Here is a 20,312-nt window from a genome sequence, read left to right on the forward strand (position 1 = left end):
TGATACATTAAGGGCATGGCTTATAAATATTAAGATGGGATTGCTTCCATGGACGACTTTGTTGTAAAACGACCCAGACACGTACTTTTAAATCTTTTAAATCGTTTCGTTTTTTATAGTTCAAAATTTCGTTTTACTTGTCTTCATAACACTATGATCTGGAAGAGTTGTTATATAACAGGCGCTCTGCTTCATTTGTGGAATTAGCCAATGAACCGGCCTGTTACGGCGTTCCGTGCATGGAACTGTGGGTAAACCACTAGAAACCGCAACGCTGATTGATTAATCAATGTCTGACGTCATAGGGTGAAAAGACGCTCGCATGACCCTTGAAACGACCTCGCACTACAGTCAGATCTTCGAATAGTAGAGGCCGTCGAAAGTATCAAAAACGAAACGAAATATAGATCTGTATTTTAATCGGATTGGAGTGAGATGTTTGTATTCTATAAACGTAATGTCTAACACATTCGAACCATGTATGTTTTTTGATTAAATTTTCGACAGCTTTGAGATAGCAATAATGTAGAATAAATGTTCGCATTGTTTAAACAGAACATTTTGTTAAACTAAACATACATTATTACGTCACATTAATAATGATGTCATAGGAGTGAAATGTTATATATTATATAAACTATTGAATAGACATTTATTAACAAAACAAGACCATAATCGACTCTCGATGGCATTGGATACTCGAGATTTTAACTAGATTAAAACGGTTCGCCATTTAAAAATTTAATTTAAAAATCCCGATTAGGCTATATCACTATCAGTGCCCTGGTTAACACTGTGCATACATCTTGTCAAAACTACAAACAATGATAACTTGGCTGAGAATGAAGTAAATCAAGGGGTTTCCACATGTTGCTCCATCTGTCTAAGATACGATCGAGAATTAACATTGTCAATGGGGAAACTTTAGTGGTCTGTGACCAAATAAATAAAACTGTGCTAACAAAATGAAACTAGATTTGCCACGGCTAGATCTTATTCTTAAGGTCAACTCAATTCTCGTCGATGTCGTTGGGATGTAATAAGTAGAGCGCGTGATTGTTGACGAGATTGTAGGTTAGGGTTAGACTAAGTATTAGGGCTATGTCCAGGGTTCGGGTTAGGGTTGGGATTATAGTGTTAACCCTGTTTACATCTCGTGACCTTTGGCCAAACTTGAAGTTGGCCTTATCAATTAGATTTTAACCCTTTGTGCCTATCTTCCTATAAATTTTACTCGAAACGAAATATAATTTTATATAATTAATGTTGCAGTGTTTTCGGCACTATGTCCTTCCGGCACATTTAACCAAATGTGAATATTTTTGGGCATGGTAGGCCAACATTAGATAACTACAATGACTTAATATTGAAAATAACTGAAAAATAGATAAATTTCGTTTCGTGTGAAATTCTGTGTTTCAAATTTGAATTTGCTAGAGTTCGCCAAGGGAATAATACTAGATCATTGTGTCATCTGGAGAATATCTTCTCGAGGGTTAGGGTTAGGGTTCGGGTTAGGTTTATAAATTACATGTCAAACGTACAAATTGAAGCTGTAACAACGGTGGATTGTGGCTAAAACTATTCTGAAGGGTTAGGGTTAGATTTGTGGGTATAAACACTGACAGATATTCTACAGATCGGTCAAGATCCAGTTATCGGTTTGCAGTAGAGTTTTTGGAAATCTCGTTAAAAAATATTTTGAGAAAAAAAAATGGATATGATATGTAAGTTTAACGTGTTAGCAGTGCAGGTAACTTAAAATTGTGAATTTTGCTGTCAGCTGAAAGAAGCAAACAAGTTGTCAACATTTGGCTGCGTCGAGTTGTTTTGTTTAGATTTTGAGCGGATACTAAATCACCGGAATTCACTTTGCAAATATCAAAATTTGACCCCAAGGCCTACCTCTTTACATATATTTTGCATTAATATTAATAATAAATAATTGAAAAACACCGATGATCACCGGAATTCACTTTTAAAAACATATAAACACCGGAATTCACTTAAAAAAAATGGGGGGTTGGATGGCCGAATGGTTAGCGCGCTGCGCTGTATCATACAGTCTGTCATTGAGTCAACTGGTGGGATTTCGATTCCCCGGTTGTACGTGACAAGGGGTAGGGTCGTCTGGCCTACCTCGTGGGTTTTCTCCGGGTCCTCCGGTTTCCTCCCACTGCTAAAGACCCATACACGCAAGTGAATTATTGAAAAAAATTAAGCATATGTTTGTCCCGAAATGACCTAGTTTGTGTCGAGTGGATGTTAAACCCCATTTCTCTCTCTGTCTCTCTCTCCTCTTTCTCTCTCCTCTCTCTCTCTCTCTCTCTCTGGACTTTCAGGGATCATGTGACTAAGTGGGTAAGACTCTGGCTCATTGGCCTGGAGGTCGGGTGTTCGATCCCTGCATTGGCCGAGAAAGTTCATCCAGATTTTCCAGCGTGGTTCCCCCTTGTCAGTGATGCAGGACGGAGGGCCTGACAAGGACAGCTGTCTAGTCATGTGGATGGGACGAAAAACTGAGGTCTCGTGTATACATTGGAATGCACGTAAAAGATCCCTTGGCAGATGGAAGTAGGCGATAGTGCCGCTGCCCGGGCAAAATTTCCCTCATAGCACACTGTATGGCGTATGCCCGTCTTCATTAACCCAGCATAGGAGCAGAACAGTAGGACGTAAAAACTCCATTTCCTTTCATTTCTCTGGACTTTTACGGCCGACCTCCTGGATCCATTCACTCGATCTGATATGTACAGTTGTTGTGTGGTGCAGTAGCAGATATTGGATAGGTCAGTCGATTTGCACTGGCCAAGACAGTTAACATGGATTTTCCACAGGGTTCCCCCTAGTCACTGGTGCAGAATGGGGACGGGGAGCTTATAAAAGAACACTTGTCAGTTTGATTCCAAATCAGAGTAGGCCGCTGTCCGGACATAATTTCCTACATAGCACACCGTATGACATATGCCCATTTTAATTAGCCCAGTCGGAACAGAACAGTAGGACATTAATCTTGATTTCATTTCAAACATTTAGAAATATTTTTTTCTCTATTTCAGATAAAACAAACTAAACAAGTTGGATCAGGAAAGACTATCACAATGCCTAGAAGAAAAAGGAGGAAATGGATTAAAAATATACAACAACATTGGCGTAAATGGCGTGATAGCATTGCAGATAAGCCCCTTCCTGATTCAACAAATGAACCCCTTCCTGATTCAACAAATGAACCCCTTCCTGGATCACAAGATCAACCTCTTCCTGGATCACAAGATGAACGCTTTCCTGGATCACGAGATGAACCCCTTCTGTGATCAATAGATGAACCCTTTCCTGGATCACGAGATGAACCCCTTCCGGGATCAACCCAGTCCTGCTTCAAGAGATCAACTGGTATGTTTGATATCTACATGTAAGCTTATCTACAAAAAAAGAAAAGCAGTTCATGTTTTTTTTTGTTGTATATATTTTTTTTTGGCTGAGAAATTTCATCAGCTGTTTCCGACGTGGTTTCGCCTTGTGAGTGGTGCAGGATGGGGACAAAAGACTGAGGTCCTGTGTACACATTGGTGCACACATAAAAGATCCCTTGGCAGTTGGAATTTGATATAAGAGTAGGCTTTTGCGCTGCTGTCCGGGCAAAATTGCCCTCATGGCACACTGTATGACATATGCCCATCATCGTTAGCCCAGTCGAAGCAGAAAAGTAGGACGTTAAACCCCATTTTATTTCATCAGTATTTTTTCAGACAATCCTTCCCTTATAGAAGATTGTATGGCTTATGCCCGTCTTCATAAGCCCAGTTGAAGCAGGCTTGTAACAATCTATACCCCGACGCCCGGGCCTACCAAAATTAACTTACAGGCTAGTGATCCATTTAACCGTACTAGTCCTGGGCTAGTGCCCTTTTACTGGTTTGTAAATTAATCTAGAGATATAGATAAATAAACTGTAAAAACATCCTACATTTATTTCTCCAATTCCACACAAAACTCTATTATAACAATAGATTTTCTGTATAAAACTTAGGGCAGTATGGACATTTTTAGTACCTCGTCGATTCATTCATTCTTGACATTTTTCTCCACCTTGCACTCTTTGACAAGTCACGTATTCACCAGTTGAAATCAGGTTGATTTTTTTTAAAAAAAAGCCTACATAATATTTTATAAGATTGGTTTTGACATAAATATTTGAAAGCATGCCATTGGATTTTCAAATACAAAATAATTTTGATTATTTAACATGTCCGGTATTTCCAAAGAATTTACTACACGTGTTCGTTGCACATGGCATGCTCAATGGTACCAGTAAATACTGTAAAACAATTAACTTGTCAATCAGTCGAGACTGTCTCATGCTTTGCAGTGAGTACTTACAATAACATAACGCACCGTATTCCGTATACAACAAAACTTCAAGTGGGAATTTATAGACGTCAATTTCCCGTGATATATTACAAAAAACTGAGTAGCCGTTTACATCCTTAATTGTTAGGCAATGAAGTCTACGATCTTTATTCAAAACCATAGGTTGGCAGGTAACAAAACAAAACAGGCGCCCAAATATTGAAGATCAAAGCTTGTACCTTGTCGAACTACGGACCAGTGGAAATTAATGCCGGGCTAGTGTCTGACAGTAGACTACTAGCCCATCTAGTGGATTCAAAAATTTTTTTACGCCCCTGGTAAGCACGTGGGCGCTGTATCATAATGCCTGTCATTGAGTCAACTGGCGTGGTTTCGAAAGGCAAGTTGTAGGGTCGCCTGTCCAACCTCGTGGGTTTTCTACGGGTCCTCAAGTTTCCTCCCACTGCTAAAGACCCCTACAGGGAATCGAATTATTGAAATAAAATTAAACCATATGTTTTTGTCGAGTGGGCATTAAACCCAGTTTCCCTCTCTCTCTAAAGTCTTGTTTCCATTATTGTACAGGAATAGTGCATCCTACTGACAAAGGTTGTAGAAGAATCGAAGAGAGAGAAATGAAATGAAATGGGGTTTAACGTCCTACTGTTCTGCTCCTAAACTGGGCTAATGAAGACGGGCATACGCCCTACTGTGTACTATGAGGGGAAATTTTGCACTACAGCCTACTCTTATATCGAATTCCAACTGCCAAGGGATCTTTTATGTGCATGCCAATGTGTACACGGGACCTCGGTTTTTAGTCCCATCCGAATGAATATACAGCTGTCCTTGTCAGGCCCTCCGTCCTGCATCACTGACAAGGGGAAACCACGCTGGAAAATATGGATGAACTTTCTCGGCCAATGCAGGGATCGAACACCCGACCTCCAGGCTAGCGTGCCAGCGTCTTACCCACTTAGCCACGTGATCCCTGAAGAGAGAGAAATAGGGTTTAGCACTTGACATGGAATGACCCACAGGGGACTTTACTCCTTTTCACGTACAAGCAGGGATTCAAAACCACATCATGACTCAATGAACCATTCAGCCAGTTCGCTCCTACTGCTCAAGAAATGACCTAGTTTGTTTTGAGTGGATGTTAAAACCACTTTCTCTCAATACATAACATTGTTATAACTTTTATATATTACAGGAAACTAATAATATAACTTATCACAGGAAACTAATGATGTTATAACTTTTATATATTACAGGAAACTAATAATATAACTTATCACAGGAAACTAATGATGTTATAACTTTTATATATTACAGGAAACTAATAATATAACTTATCACAGGAAACTAATGATGTTATAACTTTTATATATTACAGGAAACTAATAATATAACTTATCACAGGAAACTAATGATGTTATAACTTTTATATATTACAGGAAACTAATAATATAACTTATCACAGGAAACTAATGATGTTATAACTTTTATATATTACAGGAAACTAATAATATAACTTATCACAGGAAACTAATGATGTTATAACTTTTATATATTACAGGAAACTAATGATGTTATAGCTTTTATATATTACAGGAAACTAATGATGTTATAACTTACATATTTCAGGAAACTAATGATATTATAACCTTCGTATATTTCAGGAAACTAATAATGTTAAAACATTCCATCATTGTGTTTTTTGTGATGAGATTTTTAAAGAGTACAGTGATCTAGATCTTCACTATGAACTACACGTGAACAAGAAGATCCATGTTGAAGGAGAAAAAATTGACAGTATCGTAAAACACCGCAAAAGACATGTTAAAACGGGGCAAATTGCTAATGTTGTAAAACTCCGCAAAAGACATGTTAAAACGGGGCAAATTGCTAATGTTGTAAAACACCGCAAAAGATATTGATAATGCTGTAAAACTCCGCAAAAGATATGTTAAAAAAGACGATATTGATAATGCTGTAAAACTCCGCAAAAGACATGTTAAAAAAGACGATATTGATAATGCTGTAAAACTCCGCAAAAGACATGTTAAAAAAGACGATATTGATAATGCGGTAAAACTCCGCAAAAGACATGTTCAAGAAGAAAAAATTGATGTTGTAAAACTTCACAAGAAACATGTTAAAGAAGAGGAAATTGATAACTTGAATTATTTTCAGTGTAACTTGTGTGAAAGAAAATTTGATTTATACCCTGATTTAGAAGAACATTGTAAAATACATATGGAATATGAAGAATCTCCTATCATAGGACAAAATGTTAAAGAAAGCGAATCTATTGCAATTACTTTATATCAATGTACATTATGTCAAATTTGCTTTGAGCAATATTTTGACCTGGAAGAACATTGTAAACTTCATGGATATCAATGTACAGGCAGAGTTAGGTCTTCCATTAGGTACATGTATATTTAATGTATATTCTATGTTATAGGAAACTAACGATGTTAAACCTTTCCATCAGTGTATTGTTTCTACCTTTAGACAAACCTTTTAGGAGCTGCGGTGGCTAAGTGGGTAAGCCGCTGGAGGTCGCGAGTTCGATCCCTGCAGTGGCCGAGAAAGTTCATCAGGATGTTCTGATGTGGTTTCCCGTTGTCAGTGGTGCAGGAATGAGGGTCTGACAAGGACAGCCGTCTAGTCGTTCGGATGGTACGGAAAACTGAGGTCCCGTGTACACATTGGCGTGCACGTACAAGATCCCATGACAATTGGTATTCGATATAAGAGTAGGCCGTAACCCCGCTGTCCGGGCAATATTTCCCTCATAGCACACTGTATGGCGAATGCCCGTCTTCATTAGCCCAGTTCGGAGCGGGACAGTAGGACGTTAAACCCCATTTCATTTCATTTGTATTTTGTACAGGTCATTTATAAATCGGGGCCACGGGGGCTCGGTGATTTAAGTCGCTGAAGCATTAACAAGCAGGTCCGGGTTCGATCCAGGCGTTGGCCGAGAAATGTTCTCTTGTCATTGGAGGATATAATAGATTCCATGGCAGTTGGAATTCGATATAAGAGTAGACCGTAGCGCCGCTGTTCGGGTAAAATTGCCTTCATAGCACATTGCATGACGTAAACCCGTTTTCATTAGCCCTGTCAGAGCAGAACATTTTATTTGGTTAACCACGGTGGCGAACTAACTCATTTCATTTCCTTGACAAGTTTAGAAAATGGTTCTTAGTATTGAAAAGTCACAAATAAATGTATTTGCTTGATGGGTCGTCGCAAAAATACAAGTCTAAACCCAAATAATATGACACATTAAGGGCAGGGGTTATAAAAATTAAGATGGGATTGCTTCCTTGTACGACTTTGATGTAAAAGGACCCAGACACATACTTTTAAATCTGATTAAAACACGGTCCTATTCGTTTCGTTTTTTATAGTTCAAAATTTCGTTCTACTTGTCTTCACAACACTACGATCTGGAAGAGTTGTTATATAACAGGTGGTCTGCTTGATGTGAGGAATTAGCCAATGAACCGGCCTGTTACAGCGACTTCTTGGCGTGTTGTGAATGGAACACTATAGAAACGTCAACGCTGATTGATTAATCAATGTCTGACGTAAAGGGTGAAAAGACACTCATATAACCCCTAAAGCGACCTCCCACTACCGTCAGATCTTCGAATAGTAGAGGCCGTCGAAAGTATCAAAAACGAAACGAAATATAGATCTGTATTTTAATCGGATTGGAGTGAAATGTTTGTATTCTATAAACGTAATGTCTAACACATTATTTGAACCATGTATGTTTTTTGATTAAATATTGGACAGCTTTGAGATAGCAATAATGTAGAATAAATGCTTGCATTGTTTAAACTACATTTGTTAAACTAAACATACATTATGACGTCACATTAATAATGATGTCATTGTAATAATCATATTAAACATAGATTATGCAAGAGCTAAATCTGTCTATTGCAGGTTTTTCTTTAGGCCTAAAATGTTATCTAAATTATTAATTACACATTTATTAACAAAACAAGACCATAATCGACTCTCGATGGCATCGGATACTCGAGATTTTAACTAGATTAGAACGGTTCGCCATTTAAAAATTTAATGTAAAATTGGGAAAGCGAGGCTAAGTCCCGATTTCAATATTTCTTTTTTTATCATCTAATTTTGAATTATTATAGCAAGAATGGCCAACTCTTTATTAAACTCTTAACTAATGTATCTTTAACTATTCCCCAGATTCAAAAGAAAATACATCCAAAACAGTTTTCTGTGAACACTGTGGGGTTCTTCAGAAGCAGATAAGAGAATTAGAAGCGAAGCTGGATAAAGCCAACAATAAATTGGAAGATAGTCGATATGTTGATATACCTGTCAATACCTACACAGGTATGTACATTTATATATACCTACAGTGTTTTATCAAAATTCAGATTTTTCACTCAAATTTTAAAAAAACGCCCTTGAACATGTGTAACACTTTGGTCCTTAAGACAATTTTGGTTCTTTGAAAAATTGTTACTTTACTCTGTCTATAGAGTCAAATCACACGTACTTAATGAACGTGAATAGATAGTTATACATAAAAAACCCCAGTGATATTTTGGTAAAATCATAACCATTGTCAAGATACCCATCAAGTTCTGTCTGTTAATTGACCTATGGTTGGTAGGCTAAATAATATAATGTCTCCTCCTTTAGTCCTGTGAAATAAAGAGATTTATTCCATATTTGGGATGGAAATTAACGTCAAGGCTATCTAAGACGTACAGAAATAGGGGGTATAAATTAGGGTGTAGAGCGAAATGGATCAAAGCTCATTCAGATATTCCTAGCAGCTATTATTATTGAGGACGAGGAACATTTAAAGCCATTACAGCTTAGCAATAAAGTTGTAAAATCATTGATTCTGTAGTGTTATTACGATCATGAAGAAACAAGTCCGATAGCTTGTTAAGCCATGGTCTGGCTAAAGCTAGATTTGTCTCGAATGAAAGCAATACTGATGGTTTGCTCCACTGATGTAAATCTTGTTGACCATTTAGGGAGCAATGGTGCCTTAGTAAGACGTTGGCTCGCTAATCTGGGGTCCCATGTTCGATCCCTGTGTTGGCCGAGAAAGTTCATCGCGTCTTTCCGGCGTGGTTCCTCCTTGTCAGTAGTGCAGGACAACAGAACAACGTATGGCCGGTCGGATTTTGACGAAACGCAGCGGTCCCGTGTACACATTGGTATGTACATAAAAGATCCCTTGACAGTTGGAATTCGATACAAGAGTAGGCTGTAGAGCGACTGTCAGGCAAAAATCCCCTCATACTACACTGTATGGCGTATGCCCGTCTTCATAAGACCAATCGTAGCAGAACAGTAGGACGTTAAACCACGTTTCATTTGGAGACAGTCCTTACAATCCTATAATCCTCTAAGTCAGTTTTCAAAACTAAAATGTTTAAATTTTGAATGTTTGCTGGGACAGGTAGAGGCACCTCAAAACAAGGAAAGTAATATGCCTCGACCAAGTAGACCTCCCCACTTCCATTATGTAGCTTTTATTTTCAAGCGAAATATAATACAATTTCTAAGTATTATTGTGTAGGAAATATAAACCATTATTCAGAAAATATGAAACTATCGTTAAAACATGTAAATTCTGATGAACGAGTCGTTATTATATTTTTTACAGACACCGTATTGCCCTGAGCCGGTAGATTTAATAAAAGAACATCAGAGAAATATAAAGTAAGCAGGCCTATTTATAATTCAAGGGTGGGGGGTGGATGACTGAATGGTTAGCATGTGCGCGTTGTATCATAAGACCTGTCATTGAGTCAACTGGCGTGGTTTCAAATACAAGGAGTATGGTCGCCTGTCCAACCTCGTGGGTTTTTTCCGGGTCCTGCAGTTTCCTCCCACTGCTAAAGACCCCTACGAGCAACACCCGCAGTCTATTTATAATTCATTCATTTCATTGTTATTTTGTTGTTTCAGTTTGAGTAAAGTCCCCTCCCCCCCTGGCCTATTTCAGATTCATTGTTAGTTTTGTTGTTTCATTTGGAGTGAAGTCTGTATCATAACAATCCCAGGACTGTACAACACAGTTGGAGGTTACGGTTGGGTTAGAACCCCGAACCCATTCACTTATAAAGATGTGACGTCATACTTTGATTTGGTTGTCGAGTGGTTTTGAATCCCCGCCTGTACGTGACAAGGGGTAGGATCGCGAGCGAATTATTGAAGTAGTACTGAATCATATGTTAGTCACGAAATGACCTAGGTTTGACACCCCCCCCTCTCTCTCTCTCTCTCCCCGCCCACCGCCCCCACATCTATTTGTATACATAGCTATATTATTTTGTTTCAGATGATTGAACTCTGTCATGGGTATGGTGTGTTCATATATCCATCAGATCTCGTCCACGTCAAGAAATTATTCGAGAAAACAAAGAGTGGACAATCCGTGACTCGTCACCTTCTGAGCGTCATGTTTACAAAAGAAAAGCTATGTTTCGGTTCAGTATCAAAAGATCCTAAACCTGGTCTGGCGTCATTGGATGCAACCGTAGTTCAAGCCATAAGAGGTAAAATTTTGTTTTCACAGTGTGGCATGGTTACTATGGTGCCAGCATATTAACACCACGTTCGATCTCGGTGTAGGCCGAGAATATTTTTCGAAATTTTCCATTCCGGTTTCTTCTTGTCAATGGTGCTGGGCGGTGTGTCTGACAAGGACAAGATCTAGCTCTTGTCAATGGTGCTATGGGCGGGGTGTCTGACAAGGTCATAATCTAGCTCTTGTTAATGGTGTTAGCCGGGATGTCTGACAAGGACACGCCTCTAGCTCAAATGGTTAACAGAAAATCGGGATTTATCCGTGTCGTGCTAAAAAAAGGCGCTTGACAGTTGGTTCAGACCCTGCACTGTAACAAACATATCCATGTAAAAACGTAAAAAAATTACGGAAACAAAAATTACCATGAAAATTTTATCCGTATTTATTTATCCTTTAATTTACAGAAATTCCTTCAATTAACATAAATTCCATTTGGTAAATTTTGTTTCCTGAGCATGAAGGTGATAAAAATTTCATTGAACGAACCATTGACTTTATACGTGTGCATTAATGACTTTATTTACTGTCCGCTTCCACCGAAGTGATATCGAAGGAAATCTTTAAACGTAACCTCTGTTCGCTAATATAAGAATCGAGAGCAAGGTATCACAAACCGCTACTCGACGGTGGTTGGAGGCTTTCAGATGTGAGTTTGCGGTATTATCAATTTGCAGGTATGTAGACGCTGTCATAGAGACAAACCGACTTACACTGGCCAACCGGTTATACTATCCAGATTCAAGCGTGCTTGATTACCAGATACTACCTTTTCACACACGCAGCGTTAAAACATATTTTTACACATTTATGAAAATACTTACAATCTGATTACCGTATGATGAATAACAATAAACTTTATAGATCTTATAAATAATGGAAATTAGATATACATGTCAATTAATATACCAAACGGTACAAAATATGATTCTTCATATTATGGTTAATATATTGAAATGAGTACTTTAACATGATAATTATTAGGAATGATTATATATGTATACGATTACTTATCGGTACCGATAACAGAATTACAGAAGGGAATAAAACATTATATCCCTAATATTCACGAAACCTCCTGGTCATTCCACCATTTATTCCGTAAAATAACAGAATTAAGTCCATTATAGAAGGGAATAAAACATTGTTCCCTAAATGTCACGGAAATTTCCTGTTTAATATTGAATATTCCACTGAAATAGATAAAACACGTAATTTGAAGAAATAATTCATACTATTAACACAATTTCTCCAAAAAAGTAATCAATTGACAAAAAAAGGTGCTAAACTACTGAATTCGCTCACATTAAAAATGGATATTTTTTACAGTGTGGGGTTACCCAGCCCATACCTAATACATATTAGCCAACTAGACTGAAACAATGGCCATTTTATAATGTATGTTAATCATTTCAGATTACTGTGTAGCAATGTCAAAGGACAAGAATGTGGCCATTAATCAAGCTCTTCACAACAAATTAACCACGTACAGATATAAGGCGAGGTGTAGGGCAACAAGTCCTGAATACTGATCATTGACAGTGCTTATCTAGATGAAATTATGGATGACGAAACCCCCGTGCTTATTGAAGGAGTCAAGTCGCTAACTAACTCAATATCATCCAGTCTTCGACAATGCAAACAGAAACGATTGATGTTTCAGTCAAAATGAAAATATTAACATTGGCACTTGAATTGCGTGTAGAATGCTTCGGGTACCATTTGCATTAAGGGACTCGATGAAGGAGACTTAATATATCCCACGTAGAAGAATATCACCTTTTAAATTCAGACCCTTCGCGTATTTCGCCAAACATAACTGATTATAAATTACAGTATAATAGAAACGATTGAATGTAAATCAGGTTATATATATTCATAATACATTATTATTTGTTGCGATCTATTTGTGTCCATTACTGGGTGCCACAGAATAGAGATTTAGCTCTTTCTGGGTTGATTGCTTATTATATTCAAATACTAGATTGGTGGGGAAAACCCGTTCTTATTTAATCAAGATGCTGAGTTGGTGGAGAGATTTAAGGCCAAGAGTAGCGGAAAGATATCAGTAGAATATACCACAAGTTCCAAATACCGATTATTGATAGTGCTTTTATTGCTGGGTTTGTGGGGGAAACACCGGATTGTTTAGTTAAAGTGCTGGATGGTGGGGGATACCCTGTGATTATTTAATAAATATACTGGGTTGGCGGGGAACCCCGGGCTTGTTTAGTTAAAATATTGGGTTGGTGGGGAAATCCCGGGCCTGTTTAGTTAAAATACTGGGTTGTTGAGGAAAATAAATTTATCTTTAAATTGAATCCGACCTCTGTTTTATTGTCTCTGAAACATTTCCACCGCGGCGCCCTAACCTAACCAGGCGGTGTGGCGTGTTTCATTGACTTGAAGACCATGATAAAAGTGACCGTAAATATAAAAGTAAATATAAAAGTAAACATAATCAATCGCTGTTTTAATGAAATGCAAATATGCTTGTTTTTGTTCAGTTAATATCGATGTGATTCATGATGTCATAAATCAACCTCTTCTATGTACCAGTTTGCATACATGAAATTAAAGGGAGTAAAATGAGATTTAACCTGTTACGAGTTTGCTCCAACTGGGATAATGAAGACGGGCATACGCCGCTACGCCCTCCTCTTATATCGAATTCCAACTGTCAAATGTACGTCAAAGTGTTCACCGGAAAATCACAGAGAACTTTCGAAATCAACAACGGGATTGGACCACTTGCCCCTAGTCAACGAATAACTGAGCCACGGCGGCTCCCATTTTTTAAAGTATCAAATATATCAAGTATCATCAAGTCTATAATACCCGCCCTTGTCTTCTGCCCCGATTGGGTTAACAAAGACGGACATACGCCACACACAAGGCGCTATGAGGGGAAATTTAACCAGTCAACGACGCTACGGCCTACTTTTATGTCAAGGGTTCTGCACGGGACCTCAGTTTTCTGTACCATCCGAATGACTACACCTTTTTTCTTGCCAGGTCTGAAGGCCTACACCACTGCCAACCCAGGATGAGTCAATAGGGGGACGATTAGGTTAACGTCCGCTTTAATTGAATCAATTGGTGTGGGTTCGATCCCGGCTTATTACTGGCCACCGTCGTGCTAAAGACCTGTACACGTGCAGGCTAATTAATTGATGGATTAGAGAAATATCATATGTCGACGGTGTTAAAAAAAACTCAACTAGAACGCCCAGGGTCACATCCCACTTGTCCGGGATCCCTGTCAGCGAGAGGCGTGGGGGGTCGATGAATGTTAGAAGGGCAGAATCTGAAATACCCGAAAACATTTCGGTTTACAGAAAGGGAGATTTCGGGACTAACATGGTTTGTTTTATGTAAAGGATTCGCTTAAGGATCTTTAGAAGTGGGAGGTAACCGCAAAACCCGGTGAAAACTTATGAGGTTGGACACTACGTCTTGTCACGTACAAGTGGGGAATCGAAACCATGCCATTTGACTCAATGACAGACCTTATGATCTAACGCGCTCGCGTTAACCATTCGGTCACGCAACCCCAAGCAATATTTGGAGAATTAATCTCTCAACTAAATATCCGCTTCAACCACAAGGATATTAAAGATACATTGTCACAAATGTATTTATCAGGTGGTTATTTCCAGTAAAAAGTATGACATGATATATGAAAAGTTTAGACGCCCAATCTTACTAGGAAACTACTCGATTACCGTATCATCTCAATGGAAGCGGACGTAAATTAACCTTGATATTATATCAAGTATTATAATATCAAGGGAGTCGTGGTGGCTCAGTGAGTAACGTCTATCATAGAGTCAATTGGCGTGGATTCGGTTCACGCATGTACGTGACTAATACCCCGTTCAGACGCTTATTTTTAAACCAGTTCAAAATCGCCGGGGTTTTTAAGACAGCGTCGTGTTGCGTTCACACGTACTATAAGTCAAACCTGTTTAACTATTCTGACCTCTTCGGTCGGAGGTTAGAGTTAACTATGCATGCGTACATACCATTTCCTGGTAGAATATGTAAACATCCTGTGAAAAAAAAATCCGCGAAATTTGTTTCTCTTACTCTCGGATAGTTTATACACATTTCCTAGAAATGAATACTAATGCTTTGAGACATAGAATTAAACAATTTAGACAACGACAGAGTCAACAAAGGTACTTCTTTCTGATGCTAATGAGTGTCACTTCTGTGATATTCATGCCAACCAACAGGAGAATATGGTCACGGTATCACAGTGGCAATTGGTGGAATCACGCATACAGAAATTGGTTTGATATATTCATATATAATGTTTTAAAATTTATAATCATTATAATGTAGTCAAATATGTACACAGACAAGGTGTATAAAACAAATATTAACCAAGGGGTCATCAATTAAATATTTATAGAAAATATAACGTCCCCCCCCCCCCCCCCAAAAAAAAAACAACCTAAAAAAACAAAACAATCTTCACACAAATAGGCCTGTGCTATTATATGTGCCATATAGACAATTTTTAATTTCGAATAATAATAGTTGCATGCTTAAAAGAGCTAAATTGTTAATATTTGGGATCTAGAAATTGACACAAATGGGTCGCAACACATAATTTCTAATTAGTTATATTCGTCGAAATACTCTAGATGTCTAAATCGAATGGCAATGTCTAGCAACTGGTTATTCCAGTCTACACTGATAGTATTTATTGTGCATGCTCTCCAGATAAGAATATGACTTGTGGGAATATATGTCTAGCCTCGTTCTTCTAGTCCCTTGTTACAAATGACACTGAAATGCATTACACAATTCGTGTACCAATGGTTAAATGTTTGTTTTGTCTCAAATATTGGATATCAGAAACCCATCTTTTCCCCGTTAAGATCACAAGATCAATGTTGATTGAAATTGACAAATACTTTGTGTTTTCAATGTCGCAGATTTTGGATGATATTGACTACTTTAAGTTTAATTATTTACCTAATCTAATTCCTTTACATTTTATTTTCAGCTTTTATGATGATATACAGTATTTGGAAAACTTCAGAATGTCAAAATGTACATTTGAATATCTGTGCAGAATTTTGAGACCATTTCTTGAGAAACAAGTAACAAGTATGAGGGAACCAATATCTGTTGAGCGACAGGTAGGCTATTTTGCATTTTATGATCGCTGTATTGGTTGAGATATTCACTTCTGCTTGGAGAATATAAGAACATGCAACACATACTATTATTTTCTATGTTGGCCGCCTATTGATTTGGATTGGAAGTAGATATTTGTTTGTACATGTAGATGGCCTTAGTAAAAAACAAATCTAGTTTTGTCAATTTAATACTAGACTGAATAATAGATTTTATCACTGAACTAAAATGATTGGAAATATTGAGAACAATCTTCTACCCCTCCCATTTAAAGTATGGTAACCCTTTTTTTTTAGGTTGGCATAAGTTTATGGGTTTTAGGGACCAATGCTGAGTACAGAACTGTTGCTGCATTATTTGGGGTTGGCCGGTCAACCGTGTCTTCAATTATACACATATTTTGTGAGTCCCTGATTTCGATCAAGGACAAATTCATTAAATTTCCATCAGGTGAAGAACTGAATAGAGTTGTAAATGGGTATCGGTCGAAATGGGGATTTCCTAATGCAGGTGGAGCAATAGATGGCAGTCATATTCCTATATTAGGACCGAGCATGAACCATGCTGACTTCCATAACAGAAAAGGGTGGTATTCCATCATTGTTCAAGCAGTTGTGAATGATCGTTATGAATTCACAGACCTAAATATCGGGTGGCCAGGAAGTGTTCATGATGCACGAGTCTATGCAAACTCCAAAATATATGCAAAAGGGCTGTCTGGGACATTATTTGCCGGCAAGATGATTGATGTCAATAATGTGCGCCTGCCTATCGTCTTGTTAGGTGATCCGGCTTATCCATTATCCAACTTTCTAATGGAACCATACACAGACAATGGACACCTGACCCAAAAACAAAAGACATTTAATTATAAGCTAAGTAGTTCACGCATGACGGTAGAAAATTCCTTTGGTCGCCTAAAAGGTCGCTGGCGCTGCTTATTAAAGCGATTGGATATGAATGTTGACAAGGTCCCCAATATTATTATGACCTGTTGCATACTTCATAACATATGCGAACAAGCAAAAGACCCATTTAGGGTTGAATGGCTAGAGGATGTAGCAAAGGGAGAAAACTAAATGCCTCAGCCAAATCAAAGTAACGAAGAGGCAATCAATGCAGACTGCACTAACATTAGAAATATCCTGGCTGAATACTTCCAGGAATAATTTAACCTTACAAAACAAATAATTAAGAAAGTAATAATTGACCATACTGTTACATACACTCACTACAAAGAATTTCTATGTGTATATGCCATCTTTTGTTTACTTTTATTGTTTCATTTTGTGTGTTTGCAGAAAACTAAAAAATGGTCAAACTAAATTGGTTTATTTTCATAATAAAAATCATACAACAGAAAAATAACTGATAATCTTATAACACAGTGGGTCTATTATAACTATATATGTGATCAGCTCTGGCCAAATGGTTGCTATGGAGTTCAATTTGTTTCCAAAATTTTCAATATCTTCTTTCTTAAAAGTAATATTATGGTACATTCAAATTTAAATATTCCAAGCATATTTCTAAGTCACATACTAATTTAAAGGTATTTGGATACAGAATTTAAATTGACACCTTTTGGCATCTTGATTTTTGATCCATGCATCTCATTAAGCCAGAGTTGGATTATATAATAAGAGGTCCAATTGTCATCTTTGTTGTCCATCATTGAAGAAGTGTATGTAATTAAAAATATACAGTGGACTCTTTCACTTTCAACATTGTACAGGACCGATACAATGCCAGATTATACACCATGACGGAATACTTAATTGTCTCAAAACCGCAAGTATTATTGTACCTCGAATACCAAAGTATTATTTTAATGCACCTTCGAATACCCAGAACTTAAAAATATGATAAACCTTTTTGTACATTTGAAACTTTATTATATAAAATTATTATGTTTTTACTTTGGGTGCGTACAAAACACTTGTGCGTCGTTATGAACAAAATATTATAATGATAGTGATTCTTCATCTCAGCAATTTATATTTAATGTTGCTGTATTTGACGTGAAAAAATCAAATGAAATACCAAGCACTCTCTTACAAGAAATTATAAAATTATCAAGGTTTTATTAACAAAGACTGACACATACACCAAGCTCACCGATAATTGATTGCTTGTGGGTTAACACCCACTGATTGAAGGCAGGATTATCCAATGTTAATTCAACAGAAATCGTTTAACGGGGTCCCCAGATTGGTCTAATAATTCGGAATATTCCGAGTCCACTGTACAAGCCTACACTATAAAGTTATTGATCAATTTTTAATTTATGTCTTTCAATTAATGTATTAAATAAAAGAGAATTTACCATTTTTGAAAACGTAACAAACTGTTTTGTTCTTATTAGGGGCTTATCAATTGACTTACAAAGAAGAAAACACCCACCTCATACCGTTTCGCATTATTTGATAACGATAAGAAGCCAAGTCAAAACTTTGCTTTAGATATAAACAAGGATTGTCCTGTGTATTCCCAGTTCAATTGCTAAATGCCATTGAAACAATTAATCTCATACTGGTAATTTAAATTCATAAAAACTGAAATCACATAAAACGTGTTACAACTACAGTTAACTTTCACAACCAAGTACATATATCAGCTTCATGACACATTTGATAATGATATGGATATTAATAATTAAAACATGGAAATAAATTTATTAAAACTTGAGCCATGGTAAAATGGAATGACAAATAAAATTCATGTATTTGTAGAAACAAAAATAAACTGTTATCAATGACAATAATTGCGCTACATGTCAGATATTTTGGCACAAAATGGTATATCTTGAAAATAATATGATTCAGCTTCATGATACATTAAGTTAAATGATATGGATATTAATAATTAAAACATGGAAATTAATTTATTAAAACTCTAGCCTGGGCACAATGGAATGATAAATAAAACTATGTATTTCTACAAACAAAAATTAACTGTTATCAATGAAAATAAATGCTCTACATAGCAGAACTTTTGGCACAAAATGATAGGTCTTGAAAATAATATGGTTTTATAAATTTGTATATGTGTGTCCATTAGCTCCTTGTAAAAATTGTGGCTGCGGAACATGTCCATTTTGTTGTTGAGAAAATTGATGCTGCTGAAATCCCTGATTGGCAAACAAACTCCATAATCTTAATTCATGTTGCCTATCTCTTTCCCTATCCTGGCGTCGTTGTTCCTCAGCTCTAAGTCGATCCTCCCGTCTCTGCTCTTCTCTAAGTCTCTCTGAATCTGCCTCCATTCTCATTCTTTTTTCTTCGAATTCAAAATATGATCTTTCTTGTTCTCTTTGATAATTTATAAAGCTGGTTGTTGTCTCATTCAGAACACGTTGAATTATATCCTCTCTGTTTCTTTTTTTCTTTTCTGGTCCTGTAAGTAAATAAAATAACTCTTTAATGTTTAAATAAATGAACAATGATTGACAATTCGGGCCTCGAAATATCCCTTCAGTAACTAACCTGTCACTCTTAATTATCCAAAAACAACCACAATATTTACCATGGTGCCGTTACACATGTACTTCTGTGTAGATACTTCAAAATGCTATAGATGAAAACTTGTGTGGATGGTGTGTTAAAGTTCTTATACAATAATTGGGCGTGGTTCTGTCCCTGGAGGTCATAGGAGCGTAATTAAAATTGTCACTCGCAGACTGTTGATAAAAACAAATCAGACTGGAACCGGATACACAGGGAAAACCGGCAATGCGCATGTCAACTTACCAAATCTCGCCCAAGACGTCATACATTTTGACGTCAATGAATATAATTCTCCTACTTTTTAATTCTTTTTTTTAAACAAAATTAATCAAACAATTTAGATCTAAATTAAAATCAATTCGGAAAAACGAGATTATTTAACATTACTTGTATCAGTTGAGAAACTGAATTATGAAAGTTTTATATTTAACAAAAACCACACCAACTTTGTTCTACTTAGTCGACGCCTTTTACATATTATATGTAGGCCTATATTTACAGAAACTGGTTTAATTCTTAATTTACAAACAAACCATGTCCATTTTTGATGAAATCCATAATTAAAATTTTAAACTACAATTTCCGCTTTAACTAAGCCTTTAACTCTGTCAACATCCGGTGGCTTGTTTGGGAGCATTTCAACCCCGGTAACTTACAATTATATTAGTGCTGTATTTTTTGTCTCGAGGGGGGGG

At 37.0% G+C, this 20,312-nt stretch overlaps 1 protein-coding gene and 1 long non-coding RNA gene across 2 annotated transcripts; both read left to right on the plus strand.

Annotated features, from left to right (window-relative positions):
- Positions 1-1,444: 1,444 nt before the first annotated feature.
- Positions 1,445-13,281, plus strand: LOC130010535 (uncharacterized). The gene is made up of 7 exons (XR_008787597.1): positions 1,445-1,727; positions 3,060-3,393; positions 6,033-6,785; positions 8,593-8,742; positions 10,037-10,092; positions 10,715-10,931; positions 12,377-13,281. It is a non-coding gene; the product is annotated as an uncharacterized LOC130010535 (long non-coding RNA).
- Positions 13,282-15,413: 2,132 nt separating this feature from the next.
- On the plus strand, positions 15,414-18,440 carry LOC130012220 (uncharacterized). The gene is made up of 2 exons (XM_056099631.1): positions 15,414-16,113; positions 16,408-18,440. Exons 1-2 carry the CDS (start codon positions 15,763-15,765, stop codon positions 17,188-17,190), a joined length of 1,134 nt encoding a protein of 377 aa, XP_055955606.1. The 5' UTR covers positions 15,414-15,762; the 3' UTR covers positions 17,191-18,440.
- Positions 18,441-20,312: the final 1,872 nt, after the last annotated feature.

Source organism: Patella vulgata, chromosome 3, assembly GCF_932274485.2.
Source record: "Patella vulgata chromosome 3, xgPatVulg1.2, whole genome shotgun sequence".
In the NCBI taxonomy this organism is placed as follows: Eukaryota; Metazoa; Mollusca; class Gastropoda; family Patellidae; genus Patella; species Patella vulgata.

Coding starts and splice junctions, on each gene's coding strand:
- LOC130012220 (XM_056099631.1), top strand. CDS start 15,763: ATGCATTACACAATTCGTGTACCAATGGTTAAATGTTTGTTTTGTCTC. Junction 16,114..16,407: donor CAATATCTGTTGAGCGACAG/GTAGGCTATTTT, acceptor CTTTTTTTTTAG/GTTGGCATAAGTTTATGGGT.